We start from the raw sequence: 19250 nt of genomic DNA, 5'->3' as shown, positions 1-19250 counted from the left end.
TAATACTGAAATATATAGATGCGTTTCATCTTCCTTTTTTAATCCATTAAGAAAACACAGATGGCTATTGATACCAGGCAACTGAACAAGTTATGAGATGAGCGAGGGGTAAACATTTGCAAAGATGTACATAAGTAGACTGGACAAAGTAGTGATAATATGGGGAACATCTGGAAGTGGTCTTGGATGTAGGACTCTCAAAAGACTGGGAGAACTGAGAAAGATGGTTGGTGTTGCAATTTGGTCTCTGAAGCTTCTATTTAGGAAACATTCCTGCTAAATACCTGATTGCCCTTTTTAACTTCCATGGTGCTTTTGAGAATGAGCGATCAGGTCAGCCAGAGCACAAGAATGAATTCATCATTGAATAAGCTAGAGGCATGTTGTGTGCAGACAGATTGTTTTAGATCAGCCCTGCAGGTGAGCTGAGCTGTCATTTTGGACATGCCTACCAAGGCCATGAGACATGCTGGCGCTCCATATCTTCATAGAGCTGTTACCTCATACCAGCTAAAAGGCTGCAAGCCACACAAATCCCATAGACTTCCTGCTCTGAACAAAAAGTTACCTAAGGGTTGGCTTAAAGAGGGATGTAAATATTGTCTTTATTTGGAAGATGACACCTTTTCTGTGTCCTGGAGACTGTCTGGCATTCAGGGAGTTAGAGCAGCCATCAGAATCTTTATCTACTCCCAGGAGCTGGATTGTGAATTGCAGTATTTCTTGAGCACTGCATTTAAAGACTGTCAGCAGCTTCACTCTGCATTGCTATAAAAGGAAACAAATGTGCAGATTGACTGAAAATGCTCCAAGCAGCTCAAACCATTTTATAATTGCGCTGAAGGCAGATCTGAATGGTCCCACTGTCTTAGCAGCAATGAAAAAGGAAGAGCATGCTTTGCTGCTAAGTACTTTCACTTCTTGACTGTTGAAATCATCTGTCTGAATAAGGTTCAGTCAGCAATGTTTCCTAATTATGAAAGCTGGTGAAGTGCCCTGCACTGAGTGCTGCATTCACATGAGTTTTACTGTGGCTCCCAAAGGAAACTGTGTATGAACTAGGTTGCCAAATCTTTTGTGTAAAGCATTTGTCTGTTTAAATAAATAAACCCCAGAAATGTCCATGTAGGGAGTTAAAGTATTCACACCAGGGAATACAGTGGCTTCCAATGGGAAGAATAACACCTTGAAGGAACAGAGTAAGAGGAGGAAAGAACAGGGCTTAACAAACATCAAATCAGACCTCAATCTTGCTAATACTGGATGAGCTGGAATTTATTGGGGAAAAAATTGGGAAGCAACCATTGTATCAACCTCCTGATGTAGCACTGGGGATATCAGTACCAAGGATTTTCATACAAGTGTATTATCAATACCACTTAAAAGTAAGTTTTCAGTTTATCTTATTTGTAGATTCTTTGCATTTTTCATCAATTTGTGTCTAGTCATCTGCTAGGCCTCTTTGATTGCTTTGTTTGATAGCTGCATGTTAGGCCACAGGTCACACAAAATAAGCTCCGGCATATCTTTTCAATATGCCGTGGTGATCTGGCACTGCGAGCTAAAAGCTCCTTCACATTTCCCCTGAGATATAGAAAGCTGCCCAATAGTTCACAGTACTCCATGTTGACAGTATGTGCAAGCATAACAACCTCTAGATTGAGGCGTTGTAAAACTGCTCACTAGTATGTGCCAAAACCAGTCACTCTTCAGAGAGAGGTAAAATGCCACTTCTACACATTGACAGTGAAGTCAGATTGCTTAATATTTCATTTCCTGTTTGAAATGTCACTGCTCATCTGGGCACGGCTGGCTTTATTTTCTGCATGCTGCTGCCTTGTCAAAAGGTAACTCTTTCCTTTTTACCACAGATGGGACTGTTGGTTGCGGTGTGACGTTTCCTGGTACATGCTGCCACCTGGGACCTCAAAATAAAATAAAATAAGTATTTTATATTCCTATATTGACATTGTTGAATAGTCTGGAAGAGACTGGAATATAACAGCTCAGGAAATGAATCACTTAATTTACTGAGGTATACTGTGGAATCTCTTGGTGATGGATTATCATAATCCTGAAACTAAGTACTCTGATCAGTGAGGGAGAAACAGTTTGAAACCTTCCAGAAATGTCTGCTGTGCTCTGCAGCAGCAACTTGCAGTAAAGGATGGGAAAGCTTGATGTGGAGAATAGCAACAAATACCCTTCATGGCAAGTTTTTGGGTCAGGCTCCTGCAAGGTGGGGGAACTGTATGGACACAGACTTGTTGAAGTCAGCACACAGGAGCACAGTGACAGAGTTGAAATAAAAGAGGAGCTCTGATTTTAACCAGAGAGGTGGGTGCACCATAATTACACATTTCCTAGAAGCGTAGAAAACCAAGAGTATACCAACAGCTATTTGAAAACAAAGAGCTGGCTGTATCTCACTCATAATTCTTAACATGGCCACTGAGCTCTATAGAAGAAATATTTTATTGTTTCAAAGATATTGTTTTAATTATTGCTCAGGTTTCAACTGAGCTTTCCTTTTGGTGTTTCCTTACCAACAGATATTAGCATTCAATAAAAGGAAATTCTTTCCTAACCTTCAGTCCTGCTGGAAAGTGGGAGTTATTTTACTTTAAGACAAAAACCAGAAGCGATATTGATAGATTTGGAAATGTTTGTCCTGGATGCTGTACAAACAAAGCTTACTGTTATTTTCATAGGAGAACAACCCCAATGCTTCAAACAGAGAACTACCGAACCACAGTGTGTTATGGAAGCATCTACTACTGCCCTGTAGCAGGGTCCTCAGTAAACATACAGTATACAGCCACCTTTGTACTTTCTGTTCTTTGTCCTTTCCATTTGTCAACAGAGAGTCCCTTCAGACCCAACCAGCCTGGTAATATCAGCTGAGCACCACAGTCTTACATCATATAACAGATTTTACTCAACATTCTTTCAAATATTCATTATGTTCATTAATTCACTTATCATTTTCTTCCAGTGGAACGGGCAAGATAAGGACACACAGCTGGCTTGCTTCAGAAAAAGGCTCTTGAATATCCAAATTTGGCTGGTTTTTTGCCTGTAAAACCAATTACAAACTTCTTTAAGTTTCTGATTTGTGAAGGTGCAACTCAGAAATAAAGACTAATTATTAATATTATGTTCCACGTATTTTACATTTGTATGACCTTGGTTTAGTTAATTATAAGACGATAAGAGATAATTATACAAGTGAAAAAAAGCCAAGTAAGATACAGACTTATTTTTGTTTATAAAATGTATGTATATATTTGCATACGTATGTGTGTGTGCTTTCTCCATAGGAAACAAAGCCGGACAATTAATCAGAATATAACACAAAGCCAGATATATTTTTATGACCTTTTGCCCATTAAACCTGTGCCTGAGTTAAGCCACTGGGATTTTTGCCATTGATTCCTATCAGTTTTGGATCAGGGTCACAGAATTTGGTCCCAGCCCATGGAAATGACCATGATCCTTAGAAGAAAACAAAGTATTCACTTGAACAGTTCACCTTCCATACAGCTACCATGTTTTCAAAAGCCCTAGCTCCTGAAAAGTGGCTTACAGAATAGGGTAAAATTATTGGGCTTAGCAGCAGAGGAATGTGAAGAAAAAAACTCACTCAGGAGTTCTGTGTGGCACATTGCCATCCATGATGTGATAGAGCACTTGGTTCTCTGGTGATAAGCTGGTGCAGAAGTGTTTTTGCTGCATGACTGTTAGGAAAACAGCCCAACAGCATAACACTATCAAATCTACTTAGGTTCTAATTTTGCTGGACACTGTGAAGAGAGCCAGTTACCCATTGCTCCTGGTGAGTAGAAAAATTGTGAAGACATTCAGTCGCATGTACAGTGAAGGACTGCATGCAGTTTTCAGAAGCTCTTTTAACACCCAAGCACCAAGGCCACTGTCATTTTTGTACCTCTGGTCCAACTGTTCAGGCTTGCCACAGGGGTCCTATGTATAGAGATGCTGCAAGGTCTGTGTATGAGCATTTTCCTCTTCTGAACGTGGGCCTGCCTCGGAGTGGAGCAGGTGGAAGTCATGCTTGAGGCATGTTTGGAGATTATCATACTCTAGTGATGCTCAGTATGATGCACAGTGCCCTTTGAGAAGACATTTAAGGGCCAGAAGACATCTGCATGTGATGGAGGATCCTTGACATACAATTCATCTGCAGCCAAGGAAAGAAGACAGCAGTGCTGTGGGCCCTGATGATGCAGATATATATAATAAAGTTATTCCATATGTTCCTTTCAAATTAACATTTTCCTCATGATGACTTCATTTAATACGCTCATCATACCACTGCACAGCCATAACATACTGATACTCCTGACAGATACTTCCAGAAGACTAAAAAGCCACAAAATTGCCCATTTAAGAAGCCTTTCCACCCTCAAAAATTCAGAGAACATTTTGTTTCTTGGTGAGGAACACAAGATAGGGCTACTGAGTTAAGTTTAATCCAGCAGCCATCCTTCCTGCCACTGACAAGACTGAACTGGAAACCATGTTCCAAAGTTTTCATCATTTTCTCTGATCCATCATTATTTAAATAACAATAATAAAAACACTGAATACTTACTAGAAGGCACATTTCAAACTCTGTCTGCTTAGGGTATTACACTAAAATGTCACTTCTAAAAAAAGACACATCTAATTTCTCCATTGTCTCTCTGAAAGGTTAAGCATGTAGAATAGAATTAATGCTTATTTTGATGTATAGATTATCTGTCCTGTCATTCAGGCTGATATTTTTCATAGTCTATTTCAGACTCTGGAATGGCAGAGAAATTGCAGCTGCAACTGATTTATGAATTTTCTATCAAGAAAAAGGAAATAGAGAAGTTAAGCCACCTCAGAAACCAGATAAATCTCATTTCAGAGTCAAAACATTTTTGAAATTTGGTTGTTTTTGGGAAGGAACAAATTCTACGGCACTCAGTGAAAAAACTGAGTCATTTCTTAACATGCAAATTTTGAAAAATAATGGCTTGTTTTACACAAAGTACATAACACCCTCTTAAAATCCAGGCAAGTCCTTCTCATACCTCATATTCATGCAAAGAATCTTCTCTCGGACATAATATCTGTATGATAGAATTTGCGCTTTCAGAGAATACTGCATTAGTCCTCAGGATAAATCTCTTGGGCGCTTGGGACTGCACACCGTGCTGTTTGGGTGACAAAAGTCCTCAGCTGTCCAGGGTTCCTGTGGGAGAACTTCCTACTCCAACTGTGTCCTCCCAAATCCATTTCCAAGGACCTCACTTATTTAAAGAATCTATTGCACCACGTTCCTCCACCTCCACTTGCCTCATTCCAATTTATATATAAATTCCCTACCTCCACTGCTCTTTTTTTTTCTACCTGGCGTGTTTGGAGATTAGTTGATAAGCATTTTTCTATATTTAGCTATGCAAAGCAAAAGCTAAGTGCAGAAAGCCAGCTGGGACCCAAAGTTTTATTTTCATTTGTTTTGCTGACTTGAAGCATGCATTTGTCAAGAGTAAATTCTACATGTTCCACACAGTGGTTTTATGTGATAAAATGACTGAATTTGCAACCGAGGGAAGAGCAGCAGATGTAATTTGCACTGATTTTAGCAAGGTTTTTGACACAGATTCTGTACCAAGATTGAGTCATTGTAATCTAGATGGGTGGACAATCAGGCAGGGAAAAGCCTAGTTGTATGGCGAGGCTCAGAGTCTGAGTTACTGGTTGTACTTAATGTGGATGTCTGTGACAAGTGGACTGTCACAGGTCTGTCTTGTGACCTTTCTGGTTTAATGCCCTTATAAGGGACTTGGAGGAGACTGAGTGCTCTCATCAAATTTGAAGATGACATCAAGATGGGGAGACCAGTTAATACACACTCAAGTGAAGGGCTGCCATTCAGAAGGACTGAGGCAGATTGGGGTCACAGAATGACAAGAATCTTATGAAATTCAGCAAGGGCAAATGCCAAGTCATGCACCTGGGAAGGAAGAAACACCTGCAGTGATGCAGTTTGGAGCTGCCTGGCCAGGGAGCTGCTCTGCAGAAAGGATCTGGGAGCCTGAGGACAGTGATTAGTACAGGAGCCAGCAGCATGTCCTGGCAACAACAATGGGCAGCAGCCTCTTGGACTGCACGGAGAGGAGTAGGGCCAGCATCTGGAGGCAAGCGATTGTCCTCCTCTAATCAGCATGTGTAGATATCACATCCAGTTTTGCCCACCCTGGCAGAAGTAAGATATCGACAAACTGGAGTAGGTCCAACAGAACCAGCCATGTTCGATGTTTGTTCAGTCTGGTGAAAGAACAACTTGGAGGCTGAGTGGGGATTGTGATCCAGCATTAGTCCCTCAGTATGTGTAGGAAGGTGACAGAAAAGATGGAGATGAGCTCTTCTTACTGATGCTTGGTGGGAGAATGAGAGACACTGGTCGTTATTTGAAACAAGAGTTGTTCAGACCTGTTGTAAGGAAAAATTCTTCCCCATGAAGGTAGTGTGGGAGCAGCACAGACCACAAAGAGATGTGCCATCACCAGTCTTTTAAAGGCTTTCATGATCAGATGAGATAAAACCCTGAGACACATGTCCCTGCCTTAAGCAGTACTCTAGACTAGAGATCTCCTCAAGTTCCCTTCCCACCTGATTTGTCCTGGGGCAGCTATCCTGTGAGGTGTCCTAAGGTAGCTTATGATTATGAACAGCAGTCTGCAACCATACAACCTTCTCCTATATAGTTACTGTACTAGGAGTGATGGGGAAAACTTGCTCCTCATGAAGTATTTCTTGGAAGCACCCTGTGACTACTGGCATCTATTTTTGTGAATGAGTCTCAGAATAAAGGGCATTCTGGAACTTAGAAAACATCAGATCACACAGACAGTAAGACTTGGAAATAGTAATATAGTGTCATGGTTTAATAATTTTGTAATTTTGTTATCAGTATTCCACATCATAACATCATATAAAGCATGAATAATTTTACTGAATCTGTAACTTACAGAAGAAGACTACATCTCCCAGAGAACAACACGATAGGTCACGGGACCTGGACTCTATATTAACTCGGTCGCAGACTAGACTGATCTCTTTTCGAGTTCTGGCGTTCAGGGGAGTGTGTGGGAGCCTTCAGCCGTTCGCCTAGATTTCACAGTAGGCCTCTCGGTCATGGGACTCATTCTCTCTCCTATTTTGCTTGATTCGTTAGCTCAATTTTCAATTATATTGTATTATATTTTATTATCCTGTATTTCGATATAGTATTTAGTAAATAAGTGTGCCTCCTTAGATCGTTGCCGCTGTTTTCTTTTCCTAATTAACTTTTTCCTTTCGGCCTAGGGCCCCTGCGGGGCCCACGGCCCCCTGTCACGGACGCAAGGGGATTTTTCATTCAAACCGTGACATATAGTTTTGGAGGGAAAACTGTTTTAACAGTTTTAAAACAGAGCATTGATTTAAAACAGAACATTGATAAATTTCTAAGCAGGATTACATGATACAATTGCCAGTAATGGCTGGGATAAAATTCAATAGCCTAGGAGATTGCCCATATTTACATGATTGTTTTGACAAATGAAAGGCCACGTTCCTCATCTTCAAGAATAAATAAATGGAAAATTAAACATAGTAAATATTGTAAATATTTAATTGACACTTAATATGGTGAAATTGAAAGCAATCTTTTGTCTGGTTCAAAGTTATTAGAGTTTGTAGCTCTGATGCCTGACAGCCATGATAATGTGGTATTCATATTCTAGAGCAAAATGACTATCAGAATCAAAATGCACAAATATGGACTAATCTAATTAAGCTGTGATTCACATCAAAGCAGATGAAGGTTATATAATAACCAGCTACAAAGCAGGTGTAGCATATATCATTGGCTTGATTATTCTGAATTGGTATTCTAGTCAATTCCAAATTAAAAAGGATATTGTATACAGATTCAAAGGAAGTCAATCATGATGCATGGCATTGTAACAAAACAAACAATAAAAAAAGTATTTTTATTCATGAAATAACTGCATAATTCCAGTTTCTCATTGTAAATCAAACCAGAATCTGACTGTAGGAAGACCTAAAACAAGATGGTATGTTTTCTGTGTTGCAGCAACAAGGATATAATGTAGGAAGGGTCAACATTAAAGTAATAACTTGCATTTTTATAGTGATTCTACAGCAAACTGCAGGTTCAGTGGAATAGAAGACATCTTTCTCCAGTTGCAAACCATGGAAAGGCATCAAGAGAAATTTGACAAGGATCTAACTCAAGCCAGGAGAATCACAGCTAATGTTGTGTTTATACCACTCTTGGTTTTAATAAAGCATCAATCGACAATACTGTGGGGTAAATTCACTTACTGTGATGGTATAAGGAATGTCACTGATTTCCATCAGCAGGTCTTGGTACAGTTTATTGAGAAGGGATGAGCCCAGAAAACTTGGAAGCAGGAGGGAAGAGTGTAGTGCTCTGCATCCTACTGCTGCTGCTGGTGCCACAAGAAGAGCTTGCAGAGAGACAAACCCACTTGCTGCTCTTTGACTCCATGGCATGGCTGGTGTGGTTCCCACCAGAAATGCAGCTGGATGTGATATGGCTATTATGAGCTAATCTGGGAAGGATAAGGTACAATTTTATATTCACCACACAACACTGTAAAGTGAAAAATAGTGTGTAGTCTAGGATCAACTTGACAAAATCCAGTTCATCAATATGAGGACAGATCACTGTAACTGACACTGCTATTTCTACATACTTTTGAAAAGTGCAATGTACAGAGCAATTGCACAGTAACAGTTACAACAGCACATATGCTATTAACCATCAGAACCATAACTAGTACATACATGATAGCTTTGAAACAGGCAATGACAGAAATATATTGGGAAAACAGAGCAGAAAAACACATTTGAACAGCAGCAATGACAGTCAATGCTATGACTGAAAACCCCTTAAAATTCCCATATCTAAAATTAATATTATTTTTCTTAACAATATTAAAAGGTCTTTTAGTTTTTGTGGGTATTTTATGTACTTTTTTAAATACAGTGCCAATGCCTCATGGTGGGACTACCTCCTTTGTAGGCATTTTAGTCAGTGTGGCTGCTACTAAAATAGTAAGGGTTTGTTTCAGTCAACTAAAAAGGGATACCAATACTGTGTGAAATGAGGCATCCATGACAGGATGGGGAAGGTGCCTGTGATGTTCTACACCACACCTAATAGCATCAGGCAAACATGTCGGATGATCTGGCTTAAGTGCTAGCAGACATCTATCCTTAGGCTATGCAGATGAATCCTAAATGCATGTGTTTTACACAGGGGAAAAAAGAAGTTACAGCATGGTTTAAAAGCTATTATTATTTCGAAGACATTTTTTTTTTTTTTTTAAATGGGGATTACAGAATCACAGAATTGTAGGGGTTGGAAGGGACCTCTAGATGTCATTGAGTCCAACCCCCCTGCCAAAGCAGGTTCCCTACATCACGTCACACAGGTAGGTGTCCAAACAGGACTTGAATATCTCTAGAGAAGAAGACACCACCACCTCCCTGGGCAGCCTGTCCCAGTGCTCCGTCACCCTCACTGTGAAGAAGTTCTGCACATTCGTGTGGAACTTCCTATGCTGTACTTTCATCCCATTACCCCTAGTCCTGCCCCCACACACTACTGAAAAGAGACCAGACTCACCACTATGGCTCCCACACCTCGGGTATTTATAAACCTGGATCAAGTCCTTTCTCAGCCTTCTTTTCTCAAGGCTAAACAGACCCAGTCCCCTAAGTCTCTCCTCATAGGGGAGATGCTCCAGGCCCTTCACCATCTTTGTGGCCCTCCGATGGACTTTTTCCAAGAGATCCCTGTGATCTAAGAAGAGAATTTTTTCACCTCATGACACAACCACAAACTGCAAGTACTGATCAAGGAAAAATTTATTTACAGAGATTTTTCAAATACAAACATAAAATAGCACATTTATATATAATTTTTTTATTATTTTTTTTTTTACAAAAATGAATATTGAAATAATAAACATGGTACAGCACAATACGACATCAGTGAGCTAAACAGAACAGCGACAAAAAATCTATGTCTGTAATAAGTTCCCTGTCAGTCTAGCATAACCAACAGAGTTCTACAGTACCATAAGTGGAATCTTCAATGGACAGAAAAATGCCCATTTACTGCACTTCATAAAAGTACTATAGGCAATGGCTACATCTGCCAAGTTATTATGCTGCATTTTTGTAATAATGCTGAAAACACAGAGGCTTAATAAAAGATCTATAGGGATGAATAAGCAGTGGCTAAATGTTTGAGGAAGAGAAATGTGCAGAGAATATACAAAATACTGATAAAGTGGCTTATTGGTCCTTTTATTAGGTGTAATGTAATGTATAGATTAAAAAGTGTTGTAACACTGAGTTTTAAACCACCAAAAGGAAGGTTAAAAAAAAAAAAAAAAAAAAAGAAAGAAAGAAAGAAGAATTGCACCAAAAAAAGGTTTTTCCTCTCTACTCATTTTGTGCCATGGTCAACATCTGTGTGTGTATGTGCTTTCAGGAACACCGCATGGCAGGGGCACTACCCCAGCCTCCCAGCAACAACTTTTCCTCACTAATCCCTCCATTAATTGGTGCATGCAGAATGTCACAATTTGCCAAAGTGGAGTTTTCCTTGTTTACGTGGTTACATTTCTGTGGGGTGGGTCGCAGGCAGGTTCTGGTGAGGAGGCCTTTTTACCCACCCACCTGCAAGGTGAGGTGGCTTTGGTCCATGGTTCACCTCTTTCCCTAGGGCTCCCAGTGCCACCCACCACCACACCCTACTGAGTTTCAGAATGAAAGCACTTCAGATTTTCCTTGTTGTTGTCATTGTGGTCCAGAAGACACCCACAGGCCCCTTGTGCTTCTGGCAGCTGCCCGTGCCCAGGGCAGCTCAGTAGGGATACTGCTTCTGCTTCTTGCCTGAGAAGCAGGCCAGCCAGGTGCACACCAGCATGGCTGCCACCGCACCTCCACCTGTGCAGTAATAAGCCCAGCCGATTTCACAGGTTCCTGCAAGGGAAACAGAGCAAGATGTGGTAGAAAAGGCAGAGGTTGCTGGCTCCAAACATGTCAGCAGTAGAGCAGGTGCCTCTCGGCCTGCCAAGCCCAAGGGGGGCCTGTGGTACCATTCATTGCTTTACCCCTGCAGCAAAACCTTGGAAGAAGGTAGATGGGAGAATGATTTAAAAGCTATTTTCTCTCCTTAAATCTCTGACCAAATAAATGAGCTCCCACATTTCTAAGCATATTTTCAACTGGTCTTAATAATCATCATCACTTTGGCTTCATCGTGTTGGTCATCTTGATTTTGAATGTTCTCTCCCTCCTGCTGCAGTGCCATCTCTCTCCTCTGAATAGGGATCACACAGTAATACTACACCTCCTTCCCCCCAGCAGGAAACAATTCCTCCCTCCAGAGAACATAAGGTAATAACAGTTTCCACCTAGAAAGAGCTGAATCAGGTGGCACATCCATACTCCGTCCTAATGGTGTTCTTTAGGATCAGGCTTGTGGGCTGGACAGTTATCAAGACTGCTAATACTGCCTTAGGCACAAGATGCATGAGATGTCTGTACGTTTCAACATGTCAAAGGCATTAGCATGCCTGAAGGCAAACAGCATGTCCATCAGCTGTCTGCAGGATAGTGGATATGAGTGGGAGGAAACACTTATGCTCATGCCCCCTCTGCAGACCTTGGGATGATGCCACAGCATGCTGCGCACTACTTGTTTCATTTCTTTTCTTCATAATACACTATTTTTATCTATATAAGAGGCCTAGTGAAACAGATACTGCCATGACCAGACGATTTTAGGAGCTGAAGCCTTGGTTTGGGGTCAGCATTCTTCCTCCTGAATGTGCTGCAGTAGAAAGAAAGATTTATTTGCTTTTGTCATCTTGATGTATTCTGTAGATTGAAATAATTCTTGGCTCCCTTACAAAAGGCCACACAGAGAATCTGTCTTGCAACACAGAAGACCATCAGAAATCAAGGAGAGCTGCCAAGTGCCTTGCAGTGTCCCTGACAATGATCCTTGCCTGACTGTACAGCAGTCTCTGGATAGGGCAGACTACCTCTGGACAATTCCTTTACCTGTACACACATGTCTGTGGTTTCTGCTGGGATTTTCAAAACTGGAATTAAGCACATACCATATGTCTAAATCCATTGGATTGCTTTGAAAATGATCACGTTTATACCGGAGTTGAAGACGATAGACTCCATCTGATATGTCTTTTGAACTGCTAAGTACTCCGAAAGCTACTGAAGAATTGTAATGGCAGCTTCAAAACTTAAAACTTTCTCATTGTGATGCCTCCAAGTAGAGAAAGTAAACATTTAAACACTGCTTAAAAATAAAGATTTACCTACTTGCATTGCCCAAAGCTGTGACCTACATGGAAAAGAATGAAGTAAATGTGACCTTTGCATGGTGTGATTTCATCTTCTGTGCACTGGTCATTGGAAAGGGGAAGAGTGCACCTAGTACATATTAAGGACTGTTACATTGGTGTCAGAGATGCGTCTAACAAATACACCATGCACGTTCAGTCTTGGATGAGGAGAATAGCATCTATTTCTTCATACCATGCTCCATTTACGCTAAAGATCACTGTTATACTTAGTGCTCTGAGGCATGGCAGGCAGTTCCTTAATCTAACAAATGCAATCTAGTTCACAGGTGTGAGCTGGGTCAAGATGAACAAATATAAGAACGAGAGAGTGCAGAACAATGGATGAAAGAGCAGGAAGCCTGACCTTTGAGCAATAATAACAAAGCAATAAACCTGGCCATTATTTCCAGCCTGTGTCAGGAGCAATGGGAGGCCTCAGACAAAACAGCTTGATCTCTACTTGGATGATGCTGAGCAGAACAGCATTTCAAGCTATTTCAAGTGCAGAAGAAGAGCCTGCAGCAGGGAAGCTGTCTGAGGGCACAGAACTTAGCCACGCTTTTCATTTTAAGGAGAGGCAAGTCCTAAGTTCATAGATTAATATAGCTATAAGCTAGAGAGAATCTATTTTAAAAGTACTTGTTGAAATGAATGATTGCCTAAACTGCGTAGCCGTGTGTCAAACCGAAAATATACTACCTTTATTGTACATGGAAAAAAAATAATGTTTCTGCATTAGTGTTCTCATTTTACTATGTGCATTTGCTATTTTAATCCCCTGCACCCTAAAGAAAAATCAGTGGTTGCCAATAATTGAGCAGTTCAACTGCAGTTTAAATTGCAGAGTTGTTTCTGTTTCACTTTGATATTAAACTATCAATTTATAAGAAACATGAAGCTTTATAAAAAGTGGGGTTAGCGAGTAATTAAGTATAGCATCAAATGGAAAGAGATACACATATAAAAATGCTTTATCATAGAAAAGATAGACTTTGATTTCTAGCCTTATATTTTTTTACAAATCAATTACTATTACTTATTAATTAGTTACAATTAATTATTAACTACTATTTTTTAAAAACACTGCAGTAACAGGCACTGTAGAAGAATCCTTTCTCATGTTACACCTTTATTATACTGACATCAGTGCGACTAACCATGTATTTGGAGGGAAGCAAATGATTAAGAGCTCTACAGAACTGGGGTTATATTTGACCATCAAGAAGGGCACTTTGCATTCATAGAGCCCAAAATATTAAACATCAGAATTATCACCCTGCAGTTTCCCATTTTTGTAATTAATGTCAAATCTCTGGAATGAAGAGCAATGCTACCTAATTACACGATAGGATTAAATAAGGGGAATGGTATTGTTTTCCTCAAGAGCACATTGAAATATATACGTGCCGAAGTGTGCCAGGGGTGTGTGGAGATGCATACAAGAATGCGTACATGTTCCTGCACATAAGATGGGCTGATCTTGTTTCATGCCAAAGTAAACTCCCCACCAACTGAAGTGCTCTTCTGGCTGATTCAGATGATATGCAACACGGCAACTACCTTCACTGCATGGAAGTGGTTCTGCTCTTTACTAATCAGTCTTTACTTAGCAGATCGGTATGGAGGAGAAAATGTGAGCTGTGGTTTTGTTTTTTTATTAATTCTGAAAAGGAAAGCATAACTAATTGGTTTAATCTTGTCTTCTGGTGGCTCAGTGAAGCAGAACCATTCAAGTCAGCTCTGGTTAAACTGGCATTGTGAACTCCGTTTTCGCTTGGCACTAAGAGAGTGCCAGGATTAACTGTGAAATCAGACAATCACAGACCTTGCAGCTATAGGGCTGGATGGCCACTTTCCAAGCAAACAAAAGGAGAGAAGAGCAGCAATATCATGCTCCTCTCCTTTGTAAAAGGACTGAAAGACATTGCAGTCCCTGAGGATGAAGGACAAAAGCAAGGTGAATGAGGACAGCATCAAAGTAAGACTCGGCAGAAAGATATCCCATAGAATATAAAACAATATTTGCTAAATCGAAAGACATCAATGAATGTGACAGGCTGGTGTTGCAGTGATGGAAGGGATTATTCACAAAAACTTCCATGCCTTTTCCTGATTTCTAATGTAATCCCCAAAGCCATGAAATGTGACCTCTATTCCCCTCCCCTGCTCCAATACGTAAAGCAAATAAAGATTAAGACAAATTTGGGAGTGAGAGAACTTTGGCAACAGGAACTCTGTGGATACTTGATCCCCTGTGGAGCTGTGCCAGGATCCAGTTGCTAAATCTGAATTTTACCAGGATTTGTACTTCTGATGTCTTATAAAAAACACACAGTTATCAGGGTCCTGGAAATAACATATGATGTTCGTCTAAAATAACAATAATTGGCATTTATGGAAACTATCCAGAATATGAAAATGTCTTGTATGCAAATTGGTTAATTGCAAGACTTAGTATCTTAAATATTTGCACCTTATTTACTGTTAATTTTAGGGCTATCTTGAGCTTACAGCCTGCCAGCATTTGGCAGACTCTAAACAGTTAATCCTAAGTACAGCCTGTTTTCCAAGACGAAGGAAAAGGAGTTTCAGATTTACTCACACTGAAGAATACAGATGATATACCTTCAAAAATACAATTGCTACTTGCAAAAACTTGTGCAAGAACTCCAATTAACAACTTCATATGAGAGTCCTGTACTACAGGGGAATGTGAATTCCTGTAATCAATTGGGGTGTTGGAAAAAGTAATCAAAGAAGAAACCAAGAAATGTGATGTTAAGGGACATATAGGGATTTAGAGATATGAAAGCCACACATGAATGTAAAAGATAATCAGCTAATTAATAAGAAGGAACAACTACTTTGAAACAAAGCCAAGATAAATTAAATAGCTGAAGAATATTTTTCTTGACAGCTACACAATGAAAAAACATCATTTGAAATCACCTGCAAAACAGGGAAAGAAGTAAAGACTTGGAATGCATCCAGAAAGGATTAAAGTAGTTACATGAAACAAAGAAAATATGCTATGTAAGGTGAATCTGCAGCTGAACAAACAGCATAATATGCAATGACCAGCTTGGTGAAGATGGTTTCTTTCTGCCTACTGTATGGATAGGACTTTCCAAAGGTGTCTTCAAAACTGTATTATTTCTTACACAAGTAGAGGTCAGGCTATTTTGGTTAATTACAAATAGTCAAATCAATTGCATGAGTATTTTGGTTTGTCACAGATTCATAGAATGGCTTGGGTTGGAAGAGACCTTAAAGCCCACCCAGTCCCAACACCCTGCCCTGGGCAGTGCCACTCAGCAGCCCAGGCTGCCCAGGGCCCTGTTGAACTTAGTCTTGAGTGCCTCCAGATACGGGGCACCCACAGCTTCTCTGGGCAGCCTAGTGAAGTTCAGAAGTGTAAAAAAGCAGCAAAAGAAGCAATAACTTTTAAGTTGTTCAGCTTTTTTATTTGCAGACATTCCCATGACAAAATCCTCCTTTCTTTGGAAGACTGCATAATTTTATTTAATCAAACCTTAAATTTGCTGCATGGATTTGTTGTGAAACAGCAAAGGAGAAACAGGTGGATGGTTGGACTGGATGATATCAGAGTTCTTTTTCAATCTCCATGACTCTATGATTCTATGAAATACCTTGTGACAATTCCAATGCTCAAATCCCAAGAGCAGATAGCTCATGTACTACTAAACAGGAGCTCTCCCAGACCATTGGAAGAAGTCAGCAGAAAGCTCACTTATGTATGAAATGAGATGACTTTCATTGCTCCCTGGACATTCACAATGCAGAGATCCACAATGGGTTAGTTCCCCAGAACTAACTACAGAAGTAAGATTTGAGTCAGTTACCAGCTTCCCTCCCTTACTTGCCTCTGGAGACAGGGGGGAGAAAAAGTCACTCGTAAAGTGTGACGCATTTCATCTTAAGGTAGTCATCTAAAGCATACTGGGTGGACCCTGGTCTAGTAGTACCTAGTTTTATTCCCTTTATGGAGGGATCCCAAACAGCAAGTTTAAACGCCCTTTTCTAGTAATAAGGAGCAGCAGGAACTTGCTCCCAGGTGGTCTGAGTCCCCTTCTGGTTGTTTCTTGCCTGCATTGACTCTGGAGAATTCCTGCATGGTCTAATTCTGGCAACAAAGGTAGGTTAGACAGGATATTTGTGGTCCTTGATATAGTCACAGAAGTCTTACGAAGAAATAAGAATGAAAGATAACTAGGTAGTACTGAAGAGGAAATGCTTCTTGATGAAACAACTTTCTTTACTAGCTCAAAAGCTGACTCATTTATTTATCTATGAGCTTAGCAGCTGCAGCTTGGGCACGCTTATAAAAACTGTGCTCAGACCCAGTAAAATCTCTGAGCTGCGCAAGGGAATCTGTGAACAAAGCAACCAGCTTTCTCAGAAAGATTGCTCATAAAAATAGAGCTATAAAGCCATTGCCTTTAATAGGATTCTAATAAGTTGTCCTCCCCTCAAAACACTTTCCTTGATAGTTTTGGCACTGTATGTCAACACTCAGCCAAATGCAGAGATGATGCTACCTAAGGCCAATTAACTAGTCGACAAAGCTTGTTTTAATGTTTGCTGCTTCCTGTGAGGTTTTTTATTATTATTATTATTATGTTGTTGTTTTAGTAACTGCACTGTTTGCTTTTAAAGATCATTTACTCTGATATTTCTCCAGCAAAAATAATTATCATCAACAGTTGTCGTTAAGATATTTCAAGTCCTTTAAAAATGACAGAGGGGAACCTTAATAATAATGATCTTTGGAAACAAATATCCCTCTACAGAGAAGCTTCTGAGATCTTCTAAGGACAGTTCAACTGTTGGTTAAGCTCAGGGTGGGAGCCAGCCTGTGCAGTCGCTCTCCAGGCAGACACGTTGGCTGGGTGAGTGCATTCCCAGCAGCTCAAAACACAGGAGGGCAAATGAAGGTGCATGTTTGCAGCCATCTGCTTGTGTTGCTTTGGCCGCTACTGCATCAAACATCCCTATGCGTGATGAGCAGCAACGGAGCATGACAGCTGGAGGACATGAAACAGTGGGAGAGGATCTAGTGGGACTTCAAAGAGGAAAGAGGGAAGGGGATGTTCCCAGCCTCAGAAGGTTGGCGTGAACTCAAACAAGCACAGAAGGCATGTCAGGCAGGCTGTGGCAGCAGCCACCAGGTAGGTAGGCAGGGCATGCCGTGCCTAGAGCCACACCTGAATCCTGCCAGCACTTTCTGCCAGATCTGTGATTTTCACCACCTTTACTAGCAAATAAAAGCATCGTGAAACTCAAAGATAAGCCTTGAAGGTAGTTTGCACAGCAAACACCAAGCCTTCTTTGTGGGATCTTCTTTAGGACAAATGATCACCCAGTAGAAAATAAATTAGGTCTATGGCATTTACAACATAAAGAGTAATGTCTCATAAAAAGAGGTAGGATATCCAAAACTCAGGCTTGGCAGCACACTGAATTTCTTCAAAGGAAGATTATTATTTTTTTCCCCATACAGTTCAGTTTAAAACTGGGGGTTTCTCTTAAATGCAGTGTCTTCATTCTTTCAGGTTCATATCATTTTATACCTCTGGCGGTAGGGGAGTGGCAGCGGGAGGTGAGATGAAATCTCCTAAGACACCTAAAATGGCATGAGTCATCAACGTTTAAACAAGTGAATCTCAATCTAGATAAGCATTTTGCTGTTTGGGAATTTGGGTATTGCTCATGTATTGCTGTTTTACCAGATGCCAACCAAAGCTTGATTTTGTGAATTAAGCTGAACATGTCCCGTCCTCTCCAACACTTTCTGTGGGATTTAGCTGTCTCCACGCCCATCACAACAGAGATGAGCTTGCAACAACTGAACAGCCTCTGCATGAGCATCAACGGAAACTGATGGCCTGAAATGAAGTCTCTTGTTGAGTTTAGATATTCAACCCCAATTCTAATGTAAGCCCACATATATACACCAGCACTGTCTTAAAAAAACCCATGCAGGTTCAGAAGGCTTCTTATCAAAGCTGGAGTTTTGAAAAATGTAGATGCTTTTGCATACATCTGGTGCGGTCTTCACTTTAATGCATCTCTCACTTTAATGCTGGTTCCCTCACTTTAATGATATTTCCTACTTAAAAAGAAGTATTTTCTTTTAGCTGTTATTCTTTGTGGTATGAAATGGAATGAAAACATAACAGGGTATTAGTCTCTCAAACTCAGCAAAATTGAATGTGTGCTACATGATATAGTTATGAGGGTACTTGCTTTGAGGAAATTGCCCGCAAGTTCCTTTTTCAGATCACATGATTGTGCAGATCTGACTCACATTTACACCCTTCAGTCAGCAGCTGTCTACTGATGAGGAGATGTGCTAAAGCAGTGCTGTCCTGAGTAGGTGACTCCAGTGTGTAAATAATGCAGCATAACAGCAACAGCTTGCATAGTGACAAGAGATTATGACTGTGATCCTTTCTCAGAGGTTTGGTAAAAGAGAAAGGCAGTCAAATTAGCATGTGCACTGGTGATTTATAACCCCAGTCTCTACCCGAGATAATGATAATTAGACAAAAGACTTTCACTCAACCACTTGACAAACAGTTATATGAGTTTAAAACATTACTGTCTTTTTCCTCCCACCCTTATTTGTTAATGTTGCCATCCTTCTAGGAATTTTCAACCTAAAAACAGCAGTAGAAGAACTCTCTGCATCATGCACTGATGTTTTGGTGGGAACTCAGCTGCATCCATGATCTTAGGTAGGACGCCACAGTATGGAACGGG

General features: G+C 40.4%; 1 protein-coding gene across 1 annotated transcript in view; it reads right to left on the bottom strand.

The window, feature by feature from the left end:
• Window positions 1-9936: 9936 nt before the first annotated feature.
• LHFPL6 (LHFPL tetraspan subfamily member 6) overlaps window positions 9937-19250 on the bottom strand; it is a 133178-nt gene continuing 123864 nt past the window's right edge. The window contains exon 4 of the mRNA XM_015851901.3: window positions 9937-11079. Within this exon, the coding sequence (XP_015707387.1) occupies window positions 10961-11079 (119 nt within the window). The 3' untranslated portion in view covers window positions 9937-10960. The remainder of the gene's footprint in view (window positions 11080-19250) is intronic.

Source organism: Coturnix japonica, chromosome 1 (assembly GCF_054131305.1).
Source record: "Coturnix japonica strain WE chromosome 1, WE-NBRP24, whole genome shotgun sequence".
NCBI lineage: Eukaryota > Metazoa > Chordata > Aves > Galliformes > Phasianidae > Coturnix > Coturnix japonica.
The sequence above is the reverse complement of the archived record's forward strand: the minus strand, read 5'-3'. Positions and strand labels throughout refer to the sequence as shown.